This window comes from Bipolaris maydis (assembly GCF_028858645.1).
Source record: "Bipolaris maydis strain C4 unplaced genomic scaffold PSV08scaffold_5, whole genome shotgun sequence".
NCBI classification, from domain to species: Eukaryota; Fungi; Ascomycota; class Dothideomycetes; order Pleosporales; family Pleosporaceae; genus Bipolaris; species Bipolaris maydis.
Window position 1 is genome coordinate 105309 of NW_027093861.1, and position 26761 is coordinate 132069.

The 26761-nt window shown below is 53.7% G+C and overlaps 9 protein-coding genes across 9 annotated transcripts; 3 read left to right on the plus strand and 6 right to left on the minus strand.

Annotated features, from left to right (window-relative positions):
• Positions 1-356: 356 nt before the first annotated feature.
• Positions 357-3022, minus strand: PSV08DRAFT_400675 (uncharacterized protein; the record flags this gene model as incomplete). The annotated part of the gene is made up of 2 exons (XM_014220837.1): positions 357-2470; positions 2589-3022. 2 exons carry the CDS (start codon positions 3020-3022, stop codon positions 637-639), a joined length of 2268 nt encoding a protein of 755 aa, XP_014076312.1. The 3' UTR covers positions 357-636.
• A 1947-nt stretch (positions 3023-4969) lies between these two features.
• On the minus strand, positions 4970-7043 carry PSV08DRAFT_220080 (uncharacterized protein; the record flags this gene model as incomplete). The annotated part of the gene is made up of 3 exons (XM_014220838.1): positions 4970-5932; positions 6003-6543; positions 6678-7043. The coding sequence occupies 3 exons, from the start codon at positions 7041-7043 to the stop codon at positions 5058-5060; spliced, it is 1782 nt and encodes a 593-aa protein (XP_014076313.1). The 3' UTR covers positions 4970-5057.
• Positions 7044-9065: 2022 nt separating this feature from the next.
• On the minus strand, positions 9066-10403 carry PSV08DRAFT_220082 (uncharacterized protein; the record flags this gene model as incomplete). Its single annotated transcript, XM_014220840.1, has 1 exon — positions 9066-10403. One exon carries the CDS (start codon positions 10401-10403, stop codon positions 9066-9068), a length of 1338 nt encoding a protein of 445 aa, XP_014076315.1.
• Positions 10404-10630: 227 nt separating this feature from the next.
• PSV08DRAFT_35365 (ubiquitin fusion degradation protein UFD1-domain-containing protein) lies at positions 10631-12047 on the plus strand. Its single transcript, XM_014220841.2, has 2 exons — positions 10631-10730; positions 10795-12047. Exons 1-2 carry the CDS (start codon positions 10728-10730, stop codon positions 11863-11865), a joined length of 1074 nt encoding a protein of 357 aa, XP_014076316.1. The 5' UTR covers positions 10631-10727; the 3' UTR covers positions 11866-12047.
• A 482-nt stretch (positions 12048-12529) lies between these two features.
• PSV08DRAFT_349885 (uncharacterized protein) lies at positions 12530-13184 on the minus strand (the record flags this gene model as incomplete). Its single annotated transcript, XM_014220842.1, has 4 exons — positions 12530-12864; positions 12935-13004; positions 13058-13090; positions 13140-13184. 4 exons carry the CDS (start codon positions 13182-13184, stop codon positions 12530-12532), a joined length of 483 nt encoding a protein of 160 aa, XP_014076317.1.
• Positions 13185-18884: 5700 nt separating this feature from the next.
• Positions 18885-20826, minus strand: PSV08DRAFT_387855 (carbohydrate-binding module family 48 protein; the record flags this gene model as incomplete). The annotated part of the gene is made up of 3 exons (XM_066093481.1): positions 18885-18974; positions 19033-20226; positions 20302-20826. 3 exons carry the CDS (start codon positions 20824-20826, stop codon positions 18921-18923), a joined length of 1773 nt encoding a protein of 590 aa, XP_065949277.1. The 3' UTR covers positions 18885-18920.
• A 320-nt stretch (positions 20827-21146) lies between these two features.
• PSV08DRAFT_220090 (uncharacterized protein) lies at positions 21147-21720 on the plus strand (the record flags this gene model as incomplete). Its single annotated transcript, XM_014220846.1, has 2 exons — positions 21147-21368; positions 21424-21720. The coding sequence occupies 2 exons, from the start codon at positions 21147-21149 to the stop codon at positions 21718-21720; spliced, it is 519 nt and encodes a 172-aa protein (XP_014076321.1).
• A 344-nt stretch (positions 21721-22064) lies between these two features.
• On the minus strand, positions 22065-23422 carry PSV08DRAFT_408717 (uncharacterized protein; the record flags this gene model as incomplete). The annotated part of the gene is made up of 5 exons (XM_014220847.1): positions 23129-23422; positions 22863-23067; positions 22278-22791; positions 22195-22222; positions 22065-22141 (listed from the first exon to the last, which is right to left on the minus strand). Exons 1-5 carry the CDS (start codon positions 23322-23324, stop codon positions 22065-22067), a joined length of 1020 nt encoding a protein of 339 aa, XP_014076322.1. The 5' UTR covers positions 23325-23422.
• A 1159-nt stretch (positions 23423-24581) lies between these two features.
• PSV08DRAFT_285074 (glycosyltransferase) lies at positions 24582-26338 on the plus strand. Its single transcript, XM_014220848.1, has 3 exons — positions 24582-25072; positions 25125-25280; positions 25338-26338. Exons 1-3 carry the CDS (start codon positions 24794-24796, stop codon positions 25899-25901), a joined length of 999 nt encoding a protein of 332 aa, XP_014076323.1. The 5' UTR covers positions 24582-24793; the 3' UTR covers positions 25902-26338.
• The last annotated feature ends 423 nt before the right edge of the window (positions 26339-26761 follow it).

Consider the following 26761-nt stretch of genomic DNA (forward strand, 5'->3'; position numbering starts at 1 on the left):
AAAAGAGCGTGTCAGTGGGGTATCTAATTTGTATTTAATCTGATATCCGCTTTGCTTTCTTTGCTGCTTAACTATAAATGCATGTGCATACATATCGGCAGTTTGGGGCCAGCCTAGCCCCCGACACCCTTGATTTGGGGGTATGTGTATGCAGAGAGGAAATAGCTAGAAGTAGAGTGGAAAAAAAAGGAAGAGGAAAAAAAAGAATAAGTACATCCGTGAGAAAACGCCCGCCCGCTCCATTGCGCCAATTCTGTTTGCTGTACTCCTTTGAATCTTTTTCGTAACTTCGTTAAAAATGTTGATGGTTACTGTGTGCCAAATCGGCTCTTTTTCCATCCCCCATCTCCTCTCACAGTAATCATTTTCCAGGGACAGAAAAATGTCTCGCCAATCTGCCCCGCTCCCATAACAAAAAAAAGGCCTTGCGTTCATCTCTTTTCTAAGAAACCTCAAGAACTTGGGAGAACAAAAAGGGAAAACATTTTGTTTTCTCGGGATTTCGGGAATTTCAAACCACCTAGTGCCGCAAGAGGAAATAAAAAACTTCCGTATCGTCGAGCCTACCAGTATGGGAAAGAAGTGCAAACCAAAAAGACCAAAGCCAGACAAAAGGAAATGACAAGACTCGCCTACTCATTTCTTCCGCCTCTTAGGACTTCTTTTCCTCGTCTCGTCTTCTACTTCCTCAACTGTTGCTGCTGGGCTAGTCGTTGTACTGCTTCCCAAACTGTCGACCCGAGTGCTGCTCTCTGTACTGTCATCTGCCATGACTCCTACGCCAAGGTGCGTAGGGTCGTCTCCACCATTGATGTCTGGGAATGTGAATGTATCCGCAGTAGGCTCGTCCAGAGAAACCGTGGTATCAAAGTTGAAATCAGGTAACACGGTGTTACCGTTCACGTGTGCTTGCGTACCGTCGGCGTTGGTGGGGGTTTCAGTGAAAAAATCATCGTCATGGACAAAGTTGTCCATGTTAAGGTCGTATTGTCCAGGTTCACCAAGGCCGTTGGAATCAAAATATGAGTTCTGGTCGCCAATGCCTTCGATTCGGCCCGTTGGGCTAAGCGGCAATATGCGGTCGTGTATGTGCTGGATCTTGGAGTTCTGTTGATCCGACAGTTTCTGTAGCATTTCCAATTGTTGCTGAGTCGCTTGGTATTGAGCAAGATCGTCGAGCAGGCGGCTTACTTCTGGTGGGTTGGGGTTGGTGAGGGCATTGTCCGTATTCTGTGCAGCCGTGTTGTTTACAATTTGCGATAGTACGTCGTTTCGTTGCTGTTGAGTGAGGGGCACATGTCCGTCTTGGGTCTGGTAATTTGATAAAGCCGCCGCATAGTCAAACTCTGGCGTCTGGTTGGTCGACTGGCCAGCGCTAGCGTTTGCGTTTTGTATCGCTGACATGATTGCGTCGTTTCCGGGTAAAGACGCACCATTGGACGGGGATTCAGACTTGACATGTGACCCCGGGATATTGTCTCTTCCTTGTTGGTCAGGAAAAGCAGATTGAGACTGTTGGCGATTGAGTGGCACAGAGGGCCTCAAGCCCTGTTGCCGACTTCCCGGCCGCGTGATGGGACTTGCCAGTGGTCTCGTTGTGGGGCTTACGGTTGTGGCGCGGCCCGTTGTGGTTGGCGCAAGGTATTCTTGTTGGTTGGGAGCGGGAGCGGGCAGGATCGCCAGTGGCCTCTTGTTTCTCTGCAACTGCGAGGCTTTGTGCGCATCTTGCATAGGGTAGTCGTCCACGTCGACTACGTTACCGTGGGGTTGTTGGCGCGCAGAAGGGAACATGTCGGCGAGATTCATACCGTTTGCGTTACCCTCCAAGCTCCTGTTGTAAAAGGTTGCTAGAAATGTCAGAATAGCGTTGATCGAGTTCTCGTGTCGGTCATGCAGCGCCTGAAAAGATGTTGCTCGAGAATACAACTCTTCGTTCTGGCGCTTGATCTGTGTCAGAACGTTGGAAATGAGTTTCTGCTGCTGCTGAAGTTCCCTAACCTCAACTCGTAGACTGTTGTATTCTGACCGCGGGATCATAGCCATTTGCTCATTTCCTCGGACTGCCACTTCTTCAACATATCCGCCGCCTCCAGTATCCTGAATATACTTGCGGTCTTCATCGCTGTCGCCCTTGTTTTCCTCGTCGCGTTTGCGTTTTGGTCCGGTCGGAGGATTTTTTGGCTTCTGGATCAGCCACAGTAGCTCTGGTCGCCCACGCTTGAAGTATTTGTTGTAGTACTCGCTGGGTGCTTTTGCCTTGGTCTCACTGGCCTTCATCGAGTTGTCTGACAAGCCGACCTTTTTGTGGAAGCCGTACATGTTCAACTGCCGAACAAAAGATGCATAGTTGTTGTGTTTGAACAATTCAGGAATCAAGGTTCGTGCAAATTCGTCCTCGTCCAGAACGATGAAGCTGTTCCCATCATCGGACCATCGGATGAGATTCTCGTTCTTGTTGTTATCGAGAAAACTGAAAAAAAAAATCAGCCACTTTTCCGCGACTGTAAATACATCCACGACATCTGGGTACTTCAAAGATTGAGGAGCAATATGGGTTGTCTGTGAATAACAAGTAGTGGCGCACTCACCTGCTCAGTTTCTGCACAAATGGCGGAATCTGCTTTCGTTTTGCCTGTGCATCCTTCTTGGCGAGAGCCGCTTTCTGTTCCAGCTCTTCATCGTCATCTACCGTTTCCCATTGCTGTTGAGGGCTCGCAAATCCATCCCACTGACCACGCCGCGGGGCAGGAGCAAGCTGTTGGTTGGTGTTTCGTCGTACCAATTGGCCAGACATCTCAGCCCCGTCATTGTACCCGTCTAGCGACACGACGCGATTGTGGCCAGCCCCCATGGTCGGGCCATAGTTGTCGTACAGTGATGGGTCAGTGAAATTCATGTCGGTAGCCACTGCCGGGTCATTCCAATTGATGTACTGATCGGTCGGTGCGGGGATATCGTGTTGGTACGTCTGGGCGGGGGGCTGCGGGGATGCGACTGGCGCGCGCCGCTTGCGGTTCGACATGGGGATTTTGGTGATTCAGGCGGGAATTTGGAGTGCTTTCTCTGGGGGGGTTACTCTGTGCGGTGCGTATCCGCTGCTCCCGAGGAGCGTCTGAAAGAATCTTCACGAGGCTCGGTGCGGGATATTATCAGCCTTGCAAAACCGACACAGGCCGCACCAGTGGTGAAGCGCGCAGTTGAGTCAGCGCCCAGGATTGAATGTGATATCTGAGAAGCGCGTCGTGGGCGCGATTATGTAGGGATTCTGGGCGGGATTGTTGATTTGTTTCGTTGTTGGTGTTTTACGGGAATATTGGGCGATTGTCGCCAAACAGCTGGCCGGCTCACACAAAGAGTCGGTAGAAGGGCATCAAAGAGGGCGCAGGCAGGCGGCAGGCCGGGAGAAGGCGGTCGTGGAATGGAGTGGGTGGTTCGGCGAAGGGCGTAGGTGGGCAGACATGGGCGGGCCCAGGTGAGGCCAAGCCAGTGCCTTTATGACGCAGGATGCAAAACAGCAGGCGGCGCAGCGAAGATGGTAGTGGGCTTAAGAGAAGGGATGTTGAGCAAGATGCGCAACGTGTCCGAGCGCACTGTCTGGCCGGAGACAATAACCGGGGGAGGTGAGCGCGAGGCGGCGTCGGCGATATAGCGCGTAGTAGTACTTTGATGGTTCGTAGCGATGAGATGGACTTCACAGTCCTGCCAGCGTCATTCGCTTAGGCGCCCGCTAGCATGACTCGCAGGCTCTGTCCTGGGCTTGTCAGGTGTACAAGTGTGTAGTGCCAACGTCGTCCGTACTTTAAGCTGCTGGCACACTGCAACACTCATCATGCAATTTCACCATGACAGAGCGATTCCCCCCCGGCCAACTTGTCCGATCCAGCCAGATCAGACTTGAGATGCATGGCCCGGTGCACGAGTTTTTAAATCGGCCCGGACAGAGGTGGAATGATGGGAAATCCTCCAAATGCGATAGATGTCTGCCTACTTTCCGATGCATCCAGCGGTCACATGAGCTCAGCTCAGTCTTAAGGGGCCAGGATGCGCCATGGCAGACCCGGACACTGTACCCGAAATGGCTCCCAGAGGAACTGCATCTTACTCAAAACTACGATCCACGCCCAAGGTTGAGATCCTGGCCACCCATCCGACCCATCCACCCTATCCGTTTGAAGAACCGTGCCCAGACCCTACAAGTCCCTTTGCGAGGCAAGAAAAAAAAGCCCGAAACACCTCCCTATCACAAACACTGATGTGGCACATCATACGAGTTGATACCGTCCATACTTGCAGCCCCACAGGCTGTCTCACCCTCGGTCTCATCCGAGCTAAGCATGTCGATATATAAGCCATCACATGGCACATGGAAACAGACGTGGGCACCCAGGTCTTTGCTTTTTTGTTTTTGTAAATTTCTTAGCTTCATTTCGCGCAACGTACATAGGTTGAGTGGAGGAGCCCGGTGTTCAAACTATTCACCTTCCATTATCGTACTGTCGCGCCAGGCACCCAGCACCAACCTAGACACTATGACTGATATCCAAGGCGGAAAAGTGGGGAGAGAAAAAGAGAGAGAACAAAGAAAGAACAATGGAAAAAAAATCAAAAAGACAAGAAACCCACAAACTTCCAACTGTGCGCCGAATGGAGCTTCGATCTCATCTCTCTCTCTTCCTCCGTTCAAAAACTAAAACCCAGTACTACAACGTCGTCGAGGACTGCGCGACTCAATATAAATATGTAAAAAAAAACATATCCCATATGTTCATAAATGCTTTTTTTGCTGTATCCAAAGTTGAAATGCGAGATTGGTGGGGGGGGGGGGGGGGGGGGCGTGGGCCCGGTTTAGTTCTGGATGTAATGTCTCTACCATCGTGGCATCATTCTCTTCGTATGCATCGTAAAGTCAATCCAGTGTTAGTAGCGCGGCCAATTGCTGGCTTTAGGCCGTTAAACGTTCGTCGTCATCGATTTCGTTCGTGGGCGCCATCGCACGTGTCGTTGAACGAGTGATGATACGTGCGACAACGGTTAGTTTCGTGCGTGGAGCTAACATACTACTGGCCAACAAGAATCTCCACATTGGATTGCGATGATAGCTCGTCGCTGCCACGATTCTGGTGTCCATTCTGTCGCGGGCGGCTGAAGCCCTGTCCTCGCTCAGGAAGTGGTCCACGAGGTTGTCTGGATGGCCGGTCATCGTAGTTGGTGCTGAAGGTACGGTGTCCACCAATGGGGCCAGGGGCGTCCCAAGACGTCATCTGTCGCAAAGATCGTGGGCTGCTATTCTGCGGGTATCCTGATGAAAGCTGCATTCGGCTCATTTCCCTTTCGAGTAAACCATCGTCACGCTGCGACATGGAGCTGTTTGTCGGGGTGCCATTGGGGTTGGTGGAGCTTCCGCTATAGCCAAGACCCTCGAGCGAGATGCCACCCGGTCGACCAATAGGATGGCTGGCAGTAGAAGGGGCAGGTGACGGCGTGTAAGATCTGAGATCTGCGTAAGACTTGGCTCCACGAAGATTGGGCACCGCGTTAAGACCGCCAGGCGAATCGGGAAATCCAAGAAGACCTGATGGCTGCCTGTTGAAGGCGTTGTAAAAGCCGCCCTCTGCGCGTACGTCGCTGAAATCGGTCGTGGCCGCGCGGTTTAGGTTGCGGCGCGGTTGCTCCAGAGGGTTGCTGGCCATTTGCGGCATCGGGGGGCTGAGCCCCTGAGTATCATAAACCTTAAAGATATGCACCTGGCGCTGATCACCAGTGCCCTTTGAAATGTGTGCAAGACCAAGCTGATGGGCCAAGGTGTGAATGGTACGGCGCTGGAGAGGAGCCAGGTTGGCGGGAAAAGTCATGCTATCGCGATCCTTGGACTCTTTGAATAGGAGAAGCTGCGTATAAAATTGTAGCGATTGCGGGTCATTGAGGTCGACATCTGCGTATTCAGTCAGCACAAAAAAAAATTTCCCTAGAAAAACATTCGGAAAAGGGAGCTAAAAACGTACCGACAGTCTTTTGTCCACTGCCCCTCATGGCTGAGACGGGTGAGGGTGATGTGGCGGGCATGTGGGAGGCAAGAGACCCAAAGGATGCCTGAGACTGAAGACCACCACCAAGCGGCCGGTGTTGTTCCTCGAGCTGTCCGCGTCGCTCTCGCTTCTCTCGTTCGATGCGCTCACGCTCGGCAAGGGGGAGCATCTTCTTGTACTCTACGCGCAGCTTCCTGCCGTTGAGCTCAAAGTGATTCATCGACTCAATGACGGCAGCGGTTTCCTCTGCAGTGGTGAAGTTGGCAAAGGCCAGGCCTCGGAAGACGCCATTGTCAAAGTGGTAGTTGAAGGCGTAGGGAAGGGGCAGGCGCAGCTCCGTCATGAGCGAAACCAGCTGTTCCTTCTTGACGGCAAAAGGGATGTTCTTGATGACGATGGCGGTGGGGATGAGTTCCTCGTCGACGTCATGGCCGTAGCTCGTGTTCTGCATGGTGTTGAGGTTGGAGTTGCCGAGGGCGAAGCTGGGCAGACCCTGAGGCTGCTGGTCCATCCATCCCTGAGAAAGGTGGGTCAGCATCGTGGCAAAAACATGTGCAAAAGGGAGTTGAGGGTTTAGGGGTGAAGAGGTTGGTTGGTTGGAGGAAGAGGAGGCGGAGGCGGAGGCGGAGTGGTTGTTGTCAGGGTCCTTACCGATGGTAGTGCGCTGCGGCCTCCTTGACGCTGCTGCGACTTGATGCGGGCTTGGGCGGCACCTCCCAGGGAGCCCAGAGAGCCGTTTTGGGCAAAAGCATTCGTGTTCCAGGCGGTGGCGGAGCCCATGTCGTAGGCGCCGTAGGCAGCGCCAGCGTGCATGGTCTGGTTGAGGCGCTCGTAGTTGCGCGGCTGGTCGTAGGGGCGCTGGTGGTCGTCTTGGGCGTACATGTTTTGCTGTTGCGGGACTTGGCCGTAGGCGTCGAACTGGCGCGAGGGCATGCGGTGCAGAGAGCCTGTCTGGGGCTGGGATCGTTGGGCAATGGGCGACCGCGACGTGTTGTGGTCGTAGCCCGACGAGTACATTATATGCGGTGAGGATTAGGGGGGTCTTGGGTCGTAAAGAGGACGTAGCGTGCGGGTTGGAGAGGCAGGCAGCGGGCGGCGCAGAAAATTAGGGCGGAGGTACGAGACGGTGGCCCAAGCTCGCGGAGAGGTGAAATGAGCGGAAGGCGACGGTCGCGAACGAGTCTTTGAGCTTTGGAAAAGGGGGCAGATGAGGCTCGAGCAGCCGCGGTCGAGGGTTGGCGGGCTGGCGGGCGTGTGCTGGGTGGACGGCGCAACAGGAGCAAGGGAGCCAGGGGATGCCAGGCGGACCGGACCCAGCGACACTTGTTCCCCTATCGAGCCAAAGCCGCACGTCTGGGTGGGCCGCGAGCAGCAACACGGCCACGGGCTAGTCGATGTCAAAAAAAGGGTTCAAATATCGCCTACGCAGCCTACAGCGGGAGGGGTTGGGGGGGCAGTCAGGGACGAAGGGGGAGCAGTTCCGGGCGAGGGCGAGGGCTGGTGCGTGTGTGCTTGGGTTGCAAAAGTCTCGCTGAAGCCCACTAACGGCGCGGGGAGGCGGCTGCACACGTGCGCACCGACGGTGGCCAGACGAGAGCCGACTCTTTCTCGTGCAGGATGGGTATGGGAAATGCGCATGTGTGGCGGTCGAGTAGACATGTGGACGTGTAGGGCAGTGAGGGTATAACTATGCAGCCAGACTGGGCGTACCAGGCGCACATGTACTTGGATGCATCAGTTCAGTCACATCTCGCACTGCCATGGCTCGTGGGCCATAGCCCTCACACATGGGTGCAGCAGGGACTCGGGGCAAGTGGTACACAGCCAAGTGCCTTCCCTCGCTCCGCTCGCTCCTTCCCTCCCTCTCTCGTCCCACCGTGGCCTCAACAGCAGCCCTTGCTCTGGTCGCTGACACGCCGTTATTACTGTGGCCGGCTTACATGCCCTGCACACTGGCCCTCTTACTCGCGGAGCCACTTCCAAGACCGGGCCGGCCAGCTTCGCCCGACAAGCAACAAGTACTTGTTCAATACGATGGTGGAGGGATGCAGATGCAGCCACAGCCACACAGCCTTGTATGTAGGTACATGTGCATGTACATGCTACTTACATGCTACTTACATGCGCATCTACTTGTGTACACCCACGCCCACACGCACTCACATACATGCAGCCCGCCACCACAGGAAAGAACCATGGCCCGGTAGTCGGGAAGTCGCCAGCTGGCGGGCCGTAGCGTTAGCTCCCCGACTAACAACCGTCCAGCACAGCAACAGCAACAGCAGCAACAATAACAGTAACAACAACAACAACAACAACACCACCAAGGCACTCTCGTCCTCCCTCCTGCAACCCCCCCGCCGCCACCTGCTGCCCGTAACCACCGCAAACATGTCGTCAACCATGATGAACATGGGGCTCCTGCGCCCCTCAACCTCATCGCCATGACGCTTGGGGATGATGACGCGCCCACAAGACGTCGTCAGCTGCACGTTGCCACCAAGAATCCTGCCATTGCACCCTTCACCGCACTGCTCCCCCAGATGTGCACAGTAGTGACCCTGCAATTCCACCCTATCCCAAGCTATCCACCCTTTCACAAATCACCACGCCTGAGTCCCCCCGGTCAATCAAACATGACCCTTGCGTGCACACTCCAAATGCTCTGCATATCCACCGCAAACGGGGCTCCTGGATTCATCAGGCTAGCACCGCCTCTGCGCCATGGTCGTGGATCCCACACGCTCATCCATCTGACTTCCCGCTTTTGTCAACTTTCCGACTGGCTGCCCGACGCTCCTGTCGTCTGAAGGATCGCTTAGTCGCATGCATGGAAAATCATGTGATGCTGACCACTTCGACACACATACACGCTCCCTCGACCCATGTCATCACCCACACCAAGTACTCGCCATTGCAAATTACCCTGCCCTGCTGCCTCTTACCGTGGCCTGCATGGGTGGGGTTGCGCAATTCCCCCGAAGCAACGGCTGTGCTTGCTTACTTACTCTATTCTATACTGATTACAACACACCACACTCAATCATCAAAGTCAAGCAGTCGCGACCATTCGCTCTCACCTACTCGACGGAACTCGGCGCCTGCTGCAAACTGCCCGCTAGCCTCCCACGCCTGCATGGTTGCCTGGTCGTACGGCCCGTTGATGTCCCCCTCGGGTGCATTGAGCCAGTGGAACTCCCACTGCACTGGCGCTGGATTCGGGTTCTTCCAGTCTTCTCCCGTCTCGCGCTTGTACTGCCGCATGATGGATTCACGCGGCAGCTCATAGATGTCCTCCACACCACGGTCCGACAAGCGACTTGCGCACTCGGTAATCGAGTCAATCACCTGCTTTGCTTTTGCTGCTGCTGCCTCCTGCCATGGGTCTGCATCCACCTCCATATTCTGTGCCGCCGCCTTCTTCTTCTTCTTGGCCCAGTTGTTGGTCGGTTTCTTGGGCACCGCCTTGCCGTATCGCACCAGCGCCTCCATGGGTGTTTCTCCTACTTCGAGATGTGAGATAAGCGTGGACAGCACATCGCTGGTCACTATCGAGTCTTCGGCTCGCTCTTTGGCTTTTCGCTCGGCGTCTCTCTTGTCCTGTGCCTCTTTGGCCTTTTTCATGTCCTTCTTGGATATGCCCTCCAACCACGAGTCCTGAACGGCATCAGGGTCAAAAGCCTTGCGTACATAGTTGCCCGCCTCGTCAAAGCGGCCTTCTTCCTGTTCTGCACGCATGTTGAAGGCATCCAGCTTGGGCGCATGCTTTTTCTTGCTGCCCGCACCGAGCTCTTCGTCCATATCAGAGTCTAGCCGGTCGCGCTCCTCATCGTCGCCCTCGTCGCTGCTGCTCTCCACTTCATCTGCCGTGGCTTTGGCGCCTTTTGTGAAATCCACCGCTACGTGACCTCCAGACTTGCTGCTTTCTTCTTGTCCCTCAATCTCGGCATTGTCCAAGAAGCGCAATTTCTTCTTCTTCCCCTGGTCCCGTCCAAGTTCCTCGTCCTGTTCGTCCTCCTTTGGCTCGTCCGCGAACATGTCGTCGTCGTCATCGTCATCATCGTCTTTGGTGGGTTTTTCTTTTTTATGGTTCGCCTCCGCGCGAATATCAAAGTTCTCAGTGGAGCTGTCTGAATCGTAGCCGTCAATGTTGACAGCATTGCGTTTGATGCCTGAGCTTTTCCCTATCACATCGGCTTCCAACGCGGGGTCCTCTTCGTCGTCGTCAGCGTCTGGGGCAAGCGTCGAGGGATTGCGTGGATCGAAGCGAGGTTTCTTGGTCGATGGCTCGTCCTTGTCCAAATGATGAGTCCGTGTGAATTGCTCGCCGGCACGCTTTGGCCGTGCGGGGTTGTACGTGCCGCTGGAGCTAGCCATGGTTATAGCGAAGGCGTAGAGTCGGGGATGCACTCAGGTTAGTGGTAGTATTAGGACGTCGAGGTTTGGTCATCCGCCAGTGACGTCTTCGCGCGTTCTGGAAATTTGGAGCTTGGGCCAGTTGCGGCGAACAGCCTGTGGCTCCGGCATGCGCTCATGGCTCAAACCGCTATCCGTAGTGTTTGCCTACAGTTCGTCATCCTTGAGTCCATACATCTGCGCCCTCTATTGTTTGGTCTTTGTGTCCCGATCTCACGTGCCTTTTCCTTCTCGTGTCTTCCTCGCACCATTGCATCCCCTTCGCGCCCTGATTACTAATTTGGAATGGTGAGAGTGACCCCGCCACTACCACCACCCTGTACCTCAATGCCCGGCTCACCACGTCTACCAGTTCAACCCAAACTTTTACGACCAAGACGACCCCATGGCCATGTATCAGGCTATCCGACGCGGCGGCGGCGCACCTAGGCGCTTTGACGAGTACTTTCGTTGCTACCCCATTGCCATGCTGCCCGGCCCAGAGCGCCCAGAGGCAAACCACGGCGGAAAGGTGTTCCTTCCTCCCAGCGCTCTCGACAAGCTCACCAGGCTGCACATTACATATCCTATGCTCTTCGAGCTTATCAACGGAAAACAAGACGGGAAGAAGACACATGCAGGTGTGCTAGAGTTCATTGCGGAAGAGGGAAAGATCTACCTGCCATACTGGTTGATGGAGACGCTCAAGCTGGAGCCTGGCGATCTCTTACAAGTCAAGTCGACCGACATACCTCTCGGCACCTTTATCAAGTTGCAACCGCAAGATTCTTCTTTTCTCGAAATCTCGGATCCAAAGGCTGTGCTTGAAAACGCGTTTCGGAACTTCTCATGTCTTACCACGGGCGACATCTTTACTTTTGCTTACAACGACAATGTATACAGTATAGCTGTGCTCGAAACCAAGCCAGAACATCCAAGCAAGGCTGTATGCACCATCGAGACGGATCTGTCGGTCGACTTTGCACCACCAGTGGGCTACCAAGAGCCGCAGAGGACGAGCGGGACAAGCACCCCACGCAGTGGAAAGGGTGTCATGACTGGCAAGGGCGGTACTCTGCACCCGCACGGCACCATGGCGGATGCAATCAACTATGCGGCCATTGCGCCATCAGCAACCACTGCCGCCAATGGGGCAAAAGCAACATCATCCAATTTCCTCACAACCGGTCACAAGCTCCTTAAGAAGGGAAGCAAGGCACCCACGCCGCAAGCCTCTACACCGGTCGCAGGCCAATCCACCAATCCACCCCCTACCGTGCGACGCACAAATGGACCACAGCCCCTTAGGTTACCCCCCAATAAGCTGTTCTTTGGGTATGAAATTACGCCGCTCAAGAACAAGGAAGAGGCAGGCGAGCAAAAGGAGTCGAAGCACTTTGAAGGTGGAGGCCAAACGCTGCGAAAGAAGAAGGGGGATAAATAAAGTGCATCGGCTGGCGTTGGTTTGGAGGGTGTGGGTTCGCCTTGCGATATTCAGTGCTCGGAACAGGAGAAGGGCATTTTATTGGCGTTGATTCAAAGGGATGATGGGTGGGAGGAAATACGGGCACATGGCGTTTTTTCTTTTGGCACCGATACCTTTATGGTGGTTTAGAAGAGATTTATGGAAAAACTACATTTACTTCTTTTCTCTCTTTCATTCAAACATGATTCCCCTTTTTGTATTTTGATTTGATTTGATTTGGTTTTTTTTAAAAAAAAAATTGACACGAGGGACATCATCTGATGTGAAGGTGGGTAACGTTTGCCAAGCGGGGCCCTTTATCCACAAGATTGATTTTGTAAGTAAAGTTATCCCATGAACTTGGTCTGATTCCTCGTCGCCACCCCCCCATGAATCCATGTAAAGTAAGTAAAACACCTTCTTACGCCCCGTTCCTGCCGTGTGACCCTTTTCCGCAAACCCACGATGAAGCAAAGAACAAGCAAACACCCATTATCCCCCCCCCCCTCTCTCTCTCTCTCCCCTCAGTTTGATCCCTCCCATCATGGGGAAAATCCATATGAACTCCCTTTGACAAAAAGAGAGAAAGTTATCCCCCCTTGGTACCATGTCCCCACGTTCCACGCCCACGATGGAGGGAGTCTCAGATCTCGTCTTCAACCCCTTCTTCCTGCTTGACGCCCAAGGGAGTATCAGCCACCTCGTGATTGACCTCTTCTACTCCTTCTTCCTTCTTGGCACTAGCAGTATCCTTGTTCCCCTTTCTCGCGCGCGGCTTCTTACTCGGCGTCTCTAGCACAGCGTCGCCATCGTCGGCGTCCTCGTCTCCATTGCGTTTCTTGGCCGACTTGGGCGTTTTCTTCTGACTGCTGTGGCCGGCACCGCCTTCGGGGAGGGTCCAGCCGAGTTGCTCGTACAGGTCGCGTTGTTTGATGCGGAGCACTGAGATGTGGTTGCGGATGCTGCCGACTTTGGCGCCTGTGGAGGGGGGGTGTGTCAGATTTGCGGGAGGGGTTGTGGTGGGGGGAGGCAAGGGAGGAGGGGGTACCTGGGAAGGCAGTGGAGAGCTGCTCATACTCTTCGGGCTTGACGTAGCGGCCTTGGGTTAGGAGGAGTAGCTTTGCGGGTGTTAGTGCTGGGGTGGGGTGAGGAGGGGTGGGAGGAAGTCTACCTTGAGATCATTTGGACCTTCCCACTTGAAGGCCTGTGTTTGTTAGTTGTGGTGCGGTCAGGTTAGCATCGGGGATGTTTACTCCATCAGTGGCTTCGCCGTTGGCTGTAGCTTTCTTTGGTGGCATTCTGTTCTGTTGCTGACTTGCTAATCCGTCTTAGGGTTGCTGTAGCGAGATAACACGGGCTGGCTGTGTTTCAAGACAAGGTGTCAAGAGAGGAGAAGTGGTGGGAGGGGAAACTTGTGTAAGAGGCAGAGGGTGAGAATCTTCTTTGCCAAACTCTAATACTGATGGCAAAAAGCAGTGAGTGGGGAGTTGTACGGCCAGAGTGAGAGTGAGCTTGCTTGCATCTTTGGGTACCGTGGGCTGGACAAGGGACTTGGTCTTCACTTTCACTTCAAATACGAGGGGTCAGGCAGACAGAGACAATGTCCAATTACACACCAAGTACGTAAACACGTGTAGTAGAAGGAGATGGATAGTTTCTCCGAAGACATTGGGCAGAATTGTTTGATACTCGTCCATGCTGCCGCTTGACACACTTTGAGGCGGACGAGCCGCCTGGGGTACCAATTCTCTCTAGGCTTGACAGAGGACGACTTGGGCAAAAAAGGCAAGGACTGAACTGCCGAGAATATACAGGGGAGGATTTCTAGTTTCCTTGTAGCGCAGGTGACATTACATTACATATGCATGAGTGTGAGTATGTAGTATGTATGTCTCTATGTACGTTGCAGGCCAACGAAATGCAGCCTCACTACCTGAGGCAGTTCTAGACTCTGGTGCTCACTAAGTCGGCAGCAGGCAAGCCAAGTGAGTAGTGCGTACTGTCCAGCACGAGTCGGCAGCGTGGCACAACGATGGCGGCCCGCGGCGGACCGTTGTTCGTGTCTGGTCAGAATATACGACGGAGATAGGCATTGCAGGGTGAAAGCCTGATAAGTATGCGTATGTACCTAGTAATTCTGGTCCGGATCGGGGTGAGCTGCTCTTGACATACGTCGCCATGGCGGCGCAGTGCCCGGCGAGGTGAAGACAACGGTCGAGCTGGTCGACGTGGACGTAACGTAGAGCAGAAGCCTTGCCAAGCCGACGGAAGTTTGGGGTGGGTCGGGCTGTGCGTCTGCGTGAAATTTAGGGCTTACGCACAACCGCCGGTGCTCCCGTACCTGTTCGCTCGCCTGTATCGCCCTTTTTTCCTGCTCGCCGCGTGGTAGTAGTGCAACACCAGTGCCCGGGGGAGCAAATTGGTCGTCAGCGCCCTGGCCGAAGTGGCTGCTCTGCCGATGCCGAGTGCCTACTGTATGCGACTTGCGCCTCAGTCAGCGGCATCGCCTCCCTGGCCCACACCGACTGCCGCGACCTCGACAAAGTCACTCCATCCATTGCCAGTGTGCCGTGCTGATGCCACCGGGCCCGCCGGTAGCGCAACTCGCTCGACAGCCTGCTCCGTCTTGTCCGTCTTGTCCGTTGTTTTCAGCACCTGTTTTGGCCCGAGTTAGTAGCGAGCGAACCACAAACCACATGGGTTCACTCACTGCAGAACCATGTGCGCCGCGCTGAGACACGACGGGGGTCGTAGCGTCCAAGCCCCCGGCATACCACTCGATAGCCAAGGCTTCCGCCCGGGTGCTCACTGACGAAGCCTGTCCTCTGTGGCTTGGTCCATGGTCCTCATGTTCACACACACATGACCACGGTCCTACCGCCTCGACGTGGCAGTCCTGGCCAGTCGAATCCTCCCACAGCCTCCCAGCATCTCCCTCTCGGCTTAGCGTCGTGTGAATTGATCTCTTCAACATGCTTAACGCTAGGAGACGGCCAATGGGATCTACACCAGACAAGGGTATGCTTCCGACCGTCTCCAGCGTCGACACTCTGTCTATACAGCAAGCCCTCCAGGAAGCTTTCTTCCTGCCGCGTTTTTCTACCATGCTGTCTCATGTATATATTTCTCCCCGCTTTTTGGCTGAATCTCCCTCTGTTCCTCTTCTCCAAATTTTGGGTTTGACTCGGCTTGTATCAGGAGGCACACCAATTTGCCGCCCCCCTCCCCTTCTTCCACCCCTTTAACAATCCCACCACGCTAGTACCGCAGAATGTGTATCCGCGTCGTTGAAAAGTTTCCCGTCTGTGGCTGTACTTATCACGTTCACTCTGTTGACCGATGCGCCTCGTATGGGCGCCATCCAGTAGTGGACAAGATCATCTGGGTTGGCGCGTCCTGTCAAAATCATGGCACTCAAGCAAAGTGCCAAAGCCAATCTTGCTGAGACCACAAGCATCTCCAGCAGTACTTCAGAACACAATACTCGTCCAGTCTGAGAACCACGAACCAAAGTCGATATGGTCTAGTCGACGGATTTCGAGCATTGTGGGCGAAGTGTTTATGGCAATCCCGGAGTTAAATCCGACAAAAAAAAGACATACGTGTAAGTGTTGTGATTTCCGTTACGCATAACATGACTAATATCCAGATTATCAGACAGATGGCTCCGTCATGGCCAATGAACTATTGGTGAAGAAGTCAACTTACACAGTCTTGGTTCTGCTGTTGAGTCCCTCTACTCACCGCCAACTCTCGACATGCTTGCAATGACAGTAAGCACTGACAGACCAGGACGGCAAATCGTCTGGCAAAGGCAAAGATGAGGCAAAATCACATCAAGAACATGCGTGATGGGATATTGGGCTGCAATTCTGCATCTGCGCGCATGCCTGTTGTGCGTTTGCAAATGGTCCCAGCACGCTGACTGTGTTCGAGAAGCCTTACAACAACCGCGAGTGAAGGATTGACTAGGAGGCTCCCTGGCCCCCCATGTCTTAGCTTCTCAGAACGGCTCTTGCGCATTGGAAACGTACAACGGTGAACTTTATCCGGTCGTTTAGCACGCCTTGTCAGGGCTGATACGACACCATCATCATGGTCTTATCTACCAATCGCCATTTCGCTAAAACGGCCCAGCTTATTGTTCGCTTGGGATGTCTTCAGTGCGGATGCTTTGGCCGTTTTCTCGATTCTTCTCCCGCTTCAACCCCAGTTTTTTTGTTTTGTCTTGCGATTCCGTGTGGGCAGGAGCACGACCAGACGCCTCATCCGACAAGCCACATCGAGGTTATATTGCGAAACCCTACTGTCATGTCCGTATATAGTATATGTTCCGATAAACTATGTTTCCAATTGCCTGGATCCAAGCAGGGGCGGGTGGGGGCCGGGGGGTTGAAAGAGGTGCGCGTGTACTATGCAGAGTAGAACCGCTAATTTTTGTCGGACCCACATATGCCAATAACCCTTCCTCCCTCCGTAGTGACAATGAACTCCCCACCTTTTTTTTTATCCAACGCCTCGGCATTGCGCACCAACACATGTTGGATACCGTACAATATAAATTATCCCACGGAGGTTCAGATAAATAAACTTCTGCCAGGCGGGTAAACCGTCCAAAAGGAACTTGAAAAGCCACAAACAAAAAGCACGGATACACGTCTGCCACTGGGCCCCCGTCAGTGCGGTCTCGGAAATTAACATTTTTTTTCTTGTCGCTCGCGGTGACATATTTGTTCAATTAAGTATGATTTAGTGAACATCACTTGAGCCGCAACGTTATCCCTCGCCATGTATTTCTCTCAACCTCGCCTCGACTTGGCGTCGATACGCGTTTTACGTACTTTCTGGTTTCAAGTGGTACTGTATGCGGAACACGACCACAGCCAAGTCGGCTTTAGCCGTTCATCTCGATTGTTTCCCATTTTCTCGGAAACAAGAGTCTTTTCTTGCAAAGTTTAGAAGCAAAATGGGATCATCCAGACATGTTATAGTTTGGAACTATGGAATGAAGATTCAAGTTACAGAGTTGTGTGAATCCAACTGTCTGTGTATGTTTTTTCTCTTCTTCTTGTTGAAGTCGTATTGCAAAGACTGTCAAACGTGAATCGCTATCAATAGTCGGATTGGCACTGCATAGATGGATATCAATAGTCAAGTGCATAATCGAGTTTCGTATAGAGCAAAAACGCAGGCCCGGAAAAGACCATATCCATGTGAAACATATACCGCCACGTGCATATGCCGCATACTAAGAACCATCCATCGTATCTCGCCCTCTACAAACCTTGTTCATCTTACCGATCTCTTATGCAAGATAAGTTCCTCTTTGAGAATGGGACAGATACCACTAGTACTTTCGTAGTCCAAACCCACACCTCGTTTCATCCACCCTATACGCATCCTTGGCGCATTCCCCACTACATACACTATACTATCCCCTGTCCCCCTATCCTCTTTCCACACCCCATTGCATATGCATTCCCTCCATCTCTCTCTCTCTCTCTCTCTCTCTCTCTCTCTCTCACACACACACACACACATACGGTCAGTGATTCCAGCATACAAAATTGCAAATCTTACTACTGCAGATCTTCCTCTACTACCGAAACAGGAAAAAAAAGCGTCCCCCCCTCCCCTCCTCCCCTTCTAAATCCCGAACTTTCTACCCGAACTTTGTAGCTCCTGGCATAATCACACCCCCCACACGAATGCTGACAATTGCAAGAACAAGCAAGAAAGAAAGACGATAGAATCATATAGAATGTCCATCTCTTATCTACCATGTGATCAACATATTTTCTTTCCCCCAACTCTACGGACCGAAAACAAAAAGGTAAGACTGGTTTTAAAAAAAACCGGACAAATTTTTGTTTTGAGGGGGGGGGGGTTTAGGGTGAAACTTGACAAGCTATCCAAGACAAAAGTGAGAGAGAGAGAAACAAGGCTAGTCGGTCGGACATATTCACAAGTCCGAAAATACGAAATCGTCAGGGGAGAGGGAGGACCGGATATACTTATGCAGCTTACTTTGCCACCATTGTATTTTTTTTTATAAAAAAAAGGGGTATAGGTTGCGAATACAAGATGATGATGAAGAAGAAGAAGAAGAAGAAGAAGAAGAAGAAAGTGGGTAGCGAGTCAGGTAGAGTCTAGGGTACCCTTTGTTTTCTCTCTCTCTCTCTCTCTCTCTTGCAGTTTTGCTTTCCCGCACACCCAACTTGTATCTTGATCTCTACATAATTTCTCTACAACGGAACAAAGAAAAAAAAACCCCACGTGGGATGAGGCATGAGTAGGATTGTAGAAGCCAAGACGGAGAGATACATATAGATACATATGCACGTGCATGTTTTTGACCCGCACAGTCATGTATGTAACCAAGACAGACAAAGATACTACAAGTACAGAGACATACACACACACACACACACACACACACACACACACACACACACACACACACACACACACACACACACACACACATACATCGACGTGTTTTGCATGACTCGAGTAATGTGTATGACTCGAGTGGCGGGTGTATTCTTCCCATGTCATAAGTCATGATGACAAGGAATGCGCGGATTAGTTCGGAAGATTGAACTGTGTGTCTATACTTGCCCGTTTTTACATGATACCCACAAGGCCTATCCCCGTTTCTCTGTCTGTCACATGGCAGAATTCAACCTTGCCGACAACTACAACTCTACTGACCATCTTTTTCTTTTGTTACACCAGATGTCTTTTCCCCTCATACCCCTCCCCTCGGGGCTCAAGCCTCAGGCACCAAACCAACCAACCCCCACGCATGGACCCTTTCCTCCCGGTCGTAGTTTTTTGCTCGTAGAACATGAAGAGCAAATTCGCACAAGAAAGAAAGAAAAAAAGGCCGTTCAACATCAAAGAACATCAGGACCCGCTCATGGATGCAAAAACAAGGGTGAGGAAGAAGACACTCAATAACAAGTAGAGCGGGTAAACAAAGCCGAAGCAGATAGCGGGACCAATCCAAAAAGAAAAGAAAAGAAAAAGGCTCAGTGCACTTCGCTGTGCTCTTCCTTGGGCTTGTACATGATGGTAGTCAGGAACTGTGAAGAAATTAGTCTTGATGTCTGATATGACCAAAAACCCAAGGACGGAACATACCTTTTGCTTATATCTTGTCGTGGCACTAGTGGCCAAGATATTATCCTTGATACTACTCGTAGCCAAATGATTTAGCACAGTGTGATTGGGGTGAATCAACACGCTGCTGTCGTCCTTCATGGGCGTGGTGCCGTTCAAGATACTCTTGCCAAGGAAACCTGGGAGCGTGGGCGGCGTGGGCAGGTTGTTGGTCATGGCATTTGCGCGCAGAAAACGCGACGAGTCTTCTGGGGCATCAAGGTCAAGAAGGTAGCGGGGAATGTTCTGGTGGTATTTTTTGGTGGGCTCGGGAGCAGGTGGCTTGGGTGGTTCAGGCAAGGGGGCCTTGATGGGCTGCACGTCGGGTGCTGGTGGGAGGAGCTGAGGTGGGTACATGCCCGGGGGAGCTTGTGGTTCCTGCATAGGCGTGACAGCATCTAGCGCACCTTGTGCATCCTTGGACGGGCTAGCAACGGGGGGCTGGGGCTCGGGGTAGGGAACTTCGATGTAGTTGACCAGAATGTTGGTGTAGTCTACGGCAGTTGGCAGCTTGTCGCTTGTGCGCATATCGTTGTCGACCAAGAAGGTCAGATGGTGGGTGCCTGGAGTAACTGAGACGTAGGCAGAGAGGGCGTCCTTTTTCTTGCTAGGACCATTGCGATGAAGCCTGTACTTGCGGTTCCAGCCTGCAAATGTGCCCGTGACATAGACGCGTTCGCCAGGGCCTTCCCATTCAATTAGGGTTGGCACAGTCGGGCGACCGGTGCTGGGGCCCTTGAACTCCTCGCCGAGGTCCTCGTCGTCGGCCGTGGTGGTGCTGAGCATCGAGGAGCGGCGGGGCAGCATGCCCTCTGCCTCGTTCTCGTGGATGGGGCTCCATATCTCCTCGGGGGAGATGATGGGCGAGCCGGGCGTGTGGACCTCCTCTTCGATGGGCAGGGGCATGCGGGGCGGGCGACTGAACTGCGACGGGGGGATGAGGTAGTCTTGCGAGGCATCGGCGGGGTCGATGAGGGAGACGGTGTCGGCATTTTCTCGTGGGGGAGCGGGGACGTCTACTGGGGGAGTTGGCGAGGGCTCGCGGGGAGGCTGTTGGTGTTGGTCTTGGGGTGGTTGTTCTTGGGGTGGCGGCGGTGGCGGTGGTTGTTGCGGCTGTGGCTGTTCTTGTTGTTGTTGTTGTTGTTGTTGTTGTTGTTGTTGTTGTTGTTGTTGTTGCTGCTGCTGCCGTTGTTGTTCTTGTTGTTGTTGTTGTTGCTGTTGCTGTTGTTGTTGTGGTTGTTGCACTGGCACTGTGATGGCTGCCTGTGGTGGGGTGGTGGTGATGGACGGGGCATCGCGGGGCGAGTTTTCCTTTTCGCGGTCCCTGTTGCGGTCCTTTTCCTTGTCGCGATGATGATGGCCGCGGTGGCTGCTCTGCTCGTTGCCCATTGCGGCGTCGTGGGTGTTGTTGTTGTTGATGTGGTGCCGGGCGCTGAAGTGGTCGTGAGCAGCGGCGCGCAGCTGGCTGGCCACGGCCTTTGTGCTAGTGCCAATTGTCTGCGCCCTGCCTCGCGAGTGCGGGCGGGCAGAGGATGGCTGGCTCTCGGCGTTCTCGAGGCTCACGGACGGGGCAGCAGGAGCTTTGGCGGCGCTGAGGGCCTGGATCGACTCTCGCCGTCGCGCCGAGTGGTAGTTGGGGTGCGGGGGGTGAAGGCTGCGGTCGGATGATGGAGCGAGCGAGTTGGGGTTGGGGTGCTGGCCATGTGATGTCGTCAGGCCCGTGGGCGACTGCGGGTTGGACGAGGCCGTCGTCGAGCGCGAGTTCTGGTTCCCCATCTGCTCTGCCCGTGGCCCGTGGCTGCAAGAGTCGACGGCAAGTCACGCAGGAGGGCGCGGCAGAGGTGACAGTGGACAGGACAGGACTGGACTGGACACGACAGGACGCAGGCCAGCCCAGCCTCAAGCTATCGTATTGGTATCGCGCCCGGCCTGCACCCAGCACAGGGATCAACATTTGCTGCGCTGCGTCAATCGCCGATAGCCCTCCGCCCTGCCCAATCACACGCCTGCCCTACAGCACACTACTGCTCTGCTCTACTCTACTCTACCCTACCCTATATACATACATACACCACCACCATCACCACCACCCCTCCATGGACCCCATCGTCATCTACTACATCACCCGCCGCCTCGTCCTGCACCTGGCCCGCTTGACTTGGTGGCCTGTTGCCAAGCTCATCACCCTCGCCCTCATCCTCCTGCGCCCATTCTATCTCCTCGTCTCCTTTGCTCTGCTTCCCTTCGTCCACCTTGCTCACGCCATCTTCCAAGTCGTCTCCCTCCCCTTCACCGTCAAGTGGCTCGAGCAGATCGAGGTAACTGCGAATTCGTCTCTATTCTTCTATCCACGCCCAAAGCTAATTGCTGCAGACACTATACGTCTTTCTCGGAATAGCTGCCCTCATAGGATGCATCACCGGCACCACTCTCTTCATCGTGTTCAGCTTCCTGTCGTCCTCCCTGAGAATTGATGCGCCCAGTGTCCCCGAAAAGCCCATCGAGACGAGAACAGCTGCCCAGTATCGCGCTGAACGCCGTGCCAAGAAAGAAGAGGCCGTCCATCACTTGCCAGCCATCCCCCCCGTTGTTCTCAAGAAGCCTGCTGGGCCCCGTAGGCGCGGACTTCTCTCCCAGGCCATCATCGAAGAGGAGGATTCCGACTTCTGACCCTTGTTCAATCCGCTTGCTCTGTATCCTTGAAGCCCTCCCAGTCCACCACCAAAGTAGAATGCCCAGAGTCTCTCTGTGACGTCACCGAGTGTGTGCTGCATCTCCGGCATGCATCTGCCACTCGGTTACTTGTGCCCAAATGGGCCCGATCCAAAGCTTCTTCGCCCATCGGTTTTGCGTCCAAAGAATATAGTTCCAGGGATATTGCCGATAATACAGAAGGCTGTCTCTGCAACGTGCACGGCCCCAGCCGTACCAACTCTTGGTCCCGGCTTGTCATCGTCCTACATGTCGGCCTTGTTAACTGCAGTGCCGCCAACTGTCATCTTGACTCTCATCACTCACATTGCAGCTCCACTCTTGCGTTTATCTGCACTGGCCATGGTCAGCCAATGGAGCACCACAGCCGCCCATGTGACTATAACCCTTCTTGTCAGCAAATGCCTTTTCTCATGTCATGGCAGTTGTCACCGTCGAATATGCAGATTGTAAAGCACATCTAGAAGCGCAGACGTCAGCACAATTCCCACTTGCTCGACACCAGCTTGACTAACAAACGCTGGCATCTTTCCTTGGTAAATCCACAAAGCAGTGAGGTTACCAGAAGCAGGTAACACAACCAAGAAGCACCCCACCAGTGTCTTGAACAACAGCTTTTCCACTCTTCGTACAAGGCGTTGGTTGACTGGGTGGAGACTGACGGCTGTTCTCTGCTCTGCCTGTCGACAGAGGTTCCCGGTTGCCCCAGCTAATCGACTCGCAAAGCTCGCGCCAGAAGGTCGGCTTCGTCTTATCACGGGACTGAGAAGGTAGATGAAGACAAGAGTGAGGAGTATATTGATGACAATGTCGCATATTAGCAGCGGTATGATGGCGTATGGTTGCAGGCCGATTCGGCAGCGGCCGTCGTCCCTGGAGAGTGAAGTGATGGGCACGATAAACCCAGCCGCACCAATGGCCCCGAGACTGACAAAGATGCCCATGGTACTGAACAGCCAAAGGTAATCGCTCCATCGGGATCGGTAAGGAGCTCGCAGAACGTGAACCCGCTCGACAAGGAAGAGGTACCTGACGACAATAGCGTCAGTGAACCTGTCCTCATGCCCAACAGTCTTCAGAGAGGTGTGTGCTCGACATACATGCTCACTTTGCCGGCCGTGTAGAAGAGCAGACAGAGCCTTATCGCGGCCTTACAAATCGCGTCTGTTGTAATTCCGAGGCCGTTGTGAACAATGGCAGCGGCAATGATAAAGGTCATGGCAGAAATGTAGTCAATGAAGATGTAAATGTGTGTCAGCGTCATGTTCTTGAGCAAATGTTGGTTGAACTGGCGTATCCGGTACCCTGCTCATGTTAACTGCTATGCTTTGGCTATACACAGACTGCACCCCAATGAAGATCGCACCCAGTAACCCTGCCAGCAGACATAGGCAGAGCTTGGATATGACTACTAATGAGATTCGTAGCTTGACAGGGTCGCCATAGTGGAAAGATGCTTGTCGGACAAAGTCCAGTCCATCGTGTGGTGGTGCTATGGGCTGGGAAGTCGCCGATGCCATGCAAAGCGCCCAAATTGCGTTAAAGGCAAAGAGATGTCGCATTGGGGAAGCTATGTTTGTGCAAGGGAACTAGGTAAGCGAGTCATACTGAGAAGTCATGATAGGTTTGCAGGGTGGAGTGTGTAGTGTATACTCTGTGTGTGTGTGTGTGGTATTTGGTGTTGACAAGACAATTGCTATTATTAGCGTTGGTGCAGCTGCGACCATGCAGTCATGCAGCTAATTCACGTGGAAGCGACGAGCCACTCCAGCGGTCCTTGGTGCATTCTTCAGTAATAGCACGTGACCAGCTAATGGAGTAAAGTCGACTAGACAATGCACAGGGCTACGATAACACTGAGATGGAGCGAGACGCTAATCAACAAGATACGGTGTACACGGCAGCCACTTGTGGCGGTCAAACCCAGCAACGGCACGTGAGTGTGTACTTGGTGCCATATGCTAGACACACAAACGGCTGGTGTGGGTGATTGTATTTGAAGCAGAGGTGGTGAGTGGAAGCGACCGGGCATCAAGTATATTCAATGGTGGTGATTGAGTCGGATGGCGCAACAAGGTCTTGGTCGTGGTACGTAATTCGCCTTGTCCTGTCGTCGCATGGTGGCTATCAAGACACGGCAGGCAAGGTGGCAGAATCTGCACAGCAGACGAGGAACAGCGAGGATAGCGAGGATAGCGGCCGTGTGCCTGGCCACTCACTGCAGGGACTGGGCGAACCTTGGATCCGTAGCGGGCGACCACACGCGTCAGCCAGCGGTGTCGACAAGCGTACCGCGCGTACTCGCATCGACCTTGTCCGAGGATGCCAATCCGCGCAGCCCAAGTAGCGTGCGAGGCGTTGCAGCTGTCGTCGCTTGACGAGGCCATAACGGGTGGGTTGCTGCAGCGCCTCGTCATAGGCCGGGTGGTGGAGTGGTGGCTACAGCAACGCCCAGGCCTGTGTGACCTAATCCAAGCAACAACGGCTGCAGCCAGGCTGGGTAGCTGAAGACAGCGGAGACGAGGGCCGCGCAAGCTGCCTGTTGTTTCGGGCGCTGCCTCGTCGGTGTAAGTACGTACTCTGTGTTGGTGAGCGGCGGCGTGTGGGCAAGAAGAGGCCAGCCGGCAACGGCGGCGCATGTGCATCCACTGTCTTGGTGCAGTTCGCAGCAAATGCCGCCCCCACCCCTGAACCCTGGTGCGCTGCATTAACCGAGATTGGCGTCTGGCACTGCCTCTCCCTCTCTGCGCCCTCTCGCCCGCTGCGCCTGGTTTTATTGCGCCCGCCCTGCCCTTCTCCCCCTCTCCCTCCCGCCTGGCACTGGACCGACGCTGATGCTCGTTTTGGCTTGCTTGTAGAGTCTTGCTCCCTCCCTCCCCGCTCCCGCCACTGCTCCTCGTCCATCCGGCCTCGGCCCCGTCCACCACTCCAAACTCGGAGGAAAAGGAGACTCCAAGACGACCAAGACGACGACGACGACGACAGTAATAACAATAGCACCAATAGTAATACAACAGCGCCAGCAGCCAACATGCGCAAGGGCGTCACCATCTTCTTCCTCGTGACCGTCCTGGTCCTCGGTTTCGCCGTCCACAGCGTCTGGACTTTGTTGGGTCTTTTGGTCGCGTCCGGCCGCGAGGACGCCATTCTGCGCGGAGAATTGCCCGCCCCCAACTCCAGTGCAATCGACCATGCGCCACAACTAGTCCCCAAGATCATCCACCAGACATATATCAACGAGAGCATTCCTGCCCATTGGAAGGGCCCCCAGCAAAGTTGCATCGATCTCCACCCCGACTACGAGTACAAGGTACGGAACAGCAGACCTGTTCCGACTATGCGCGGCTGCTAACTGCCCTTAGCTATGGACTGACAAGAAGTCGCGCGAATTCATTGCTGCCGAGTACCCATGGTTCCTTGAGACTTTTGACGGCTACCCCTACCCCATCCAGCGCGCTGATTCCATTCGGTACTTTGTCCTTCACCACTTTGGCGGCATCTACATTGATTTGGACGACGTGCGTACACCCTGTGACACCAAAGCCATACCTGCATAACTGACAATTCATTCACAGGGATGCAATCGCAGCCTCGACCCGCTTCTCGCCTACCCTGCATGGGTTCGACGCACCCTTCCCACCGGAATCTCAAACGATGTCATGGGCGCCGTTCCCCGCCATCCCTTCTTCCTCAAGGCCATTGATTCTTTGACTGACTACAACCGCCGCTGGCCTCTCCCATACATTACCGTCATGGCTTCTACCGGACCCCTCTACCTCAGTCTTATCTGGAGGCACTACAACAACGCCGGTCCTGTGGGACACGAGCGTGTACGCATCCTATTTCCCGACGAATACAACAACCACTCATGGAGTTTCTTCACTCACCACCTGGGAAACAGCTGGCACAGGACCGATGTCAAGATTATCTTCTGGCTCGCCAAGCACTGGGTGCTCGTGACCATTCTTGGATTCGCTGCCGGTTTCGCTCTTCTTGGCTTGATCTACAAGCTTGCCGTCTTGAACAAGCGATCCACTGGCCCTGGCTCACCCAAGATTCGTTTTTTGAGCCCAAGAATGCCTTTTTACCGTCGCATAAGTCAGAAGAGCTTTGAGCTCGACGAGCGACACGAGGTGTAACCGTCGCCCTGACCTTCTCTGCATGATTTCAGCGTTATGTCCGGCACTAACCTGCCTTGCATTTTCCGGCGTTTTCTTGTCCCCGTCGCCCCGTATCTTCGCTTCTCTAGTGGCTTAGCTTGTTTTTTTCTTCTTCATTTTCATCTCGTCTATTTACATCAGGGCAGCGTTCCCTAGTAGCATGTTTTAACTGATTTTTTTCCCCAACGGGCACACACGACACGCTTGATACATGGAAACGGTTGGGCTACCGTAGTTGTTGGAAAAAGTACCGTTTGAACGAGCATCATAGAAAGAGGCTAGACGGGAGCCAGCCCACAGAGGCACGACGGACGAGTCTCCAGGCGTGGACTTGGGCGACTTTTGGCCGTCTTGCCGGACGAATTACTATTAGTTACGATAAGATCAATACCAAACACCACGTCACGTGACGGTGAGAACTCTATTTGCAAACATGGCATGTGAAACGGTTCCTTGACTGTGGAACAAATAATAGTCCAGCGCTGGTTGGAGCCAGGGTGTTGTTGGGATGGATTGGCGACAGACCGGGGAAAAGCATCTTCCCCGCCATTACGCTACCACGGGCTCGCTTCTGATTGGCCCGTCAAGTTGCCCTCTTTGGCAGCCCTGTCCGCAGGTGGACTACACGACACACCACCGACCTTACTATAAATAACGTAACAAGGGTATTCCCACAGCATTTCTATGCAACATGCCCCTTGCATGCACAGTAGAATGGAATGCTAGCCGACTGAGAATGCACCAGTTCAACACTAGTTGCTTGGACAGCCACGCAAAAAGGACAATGACGCAGGCCCGCCACTTCCGTAACAGTGATAACCCTTCCGTCATCGCTCCGC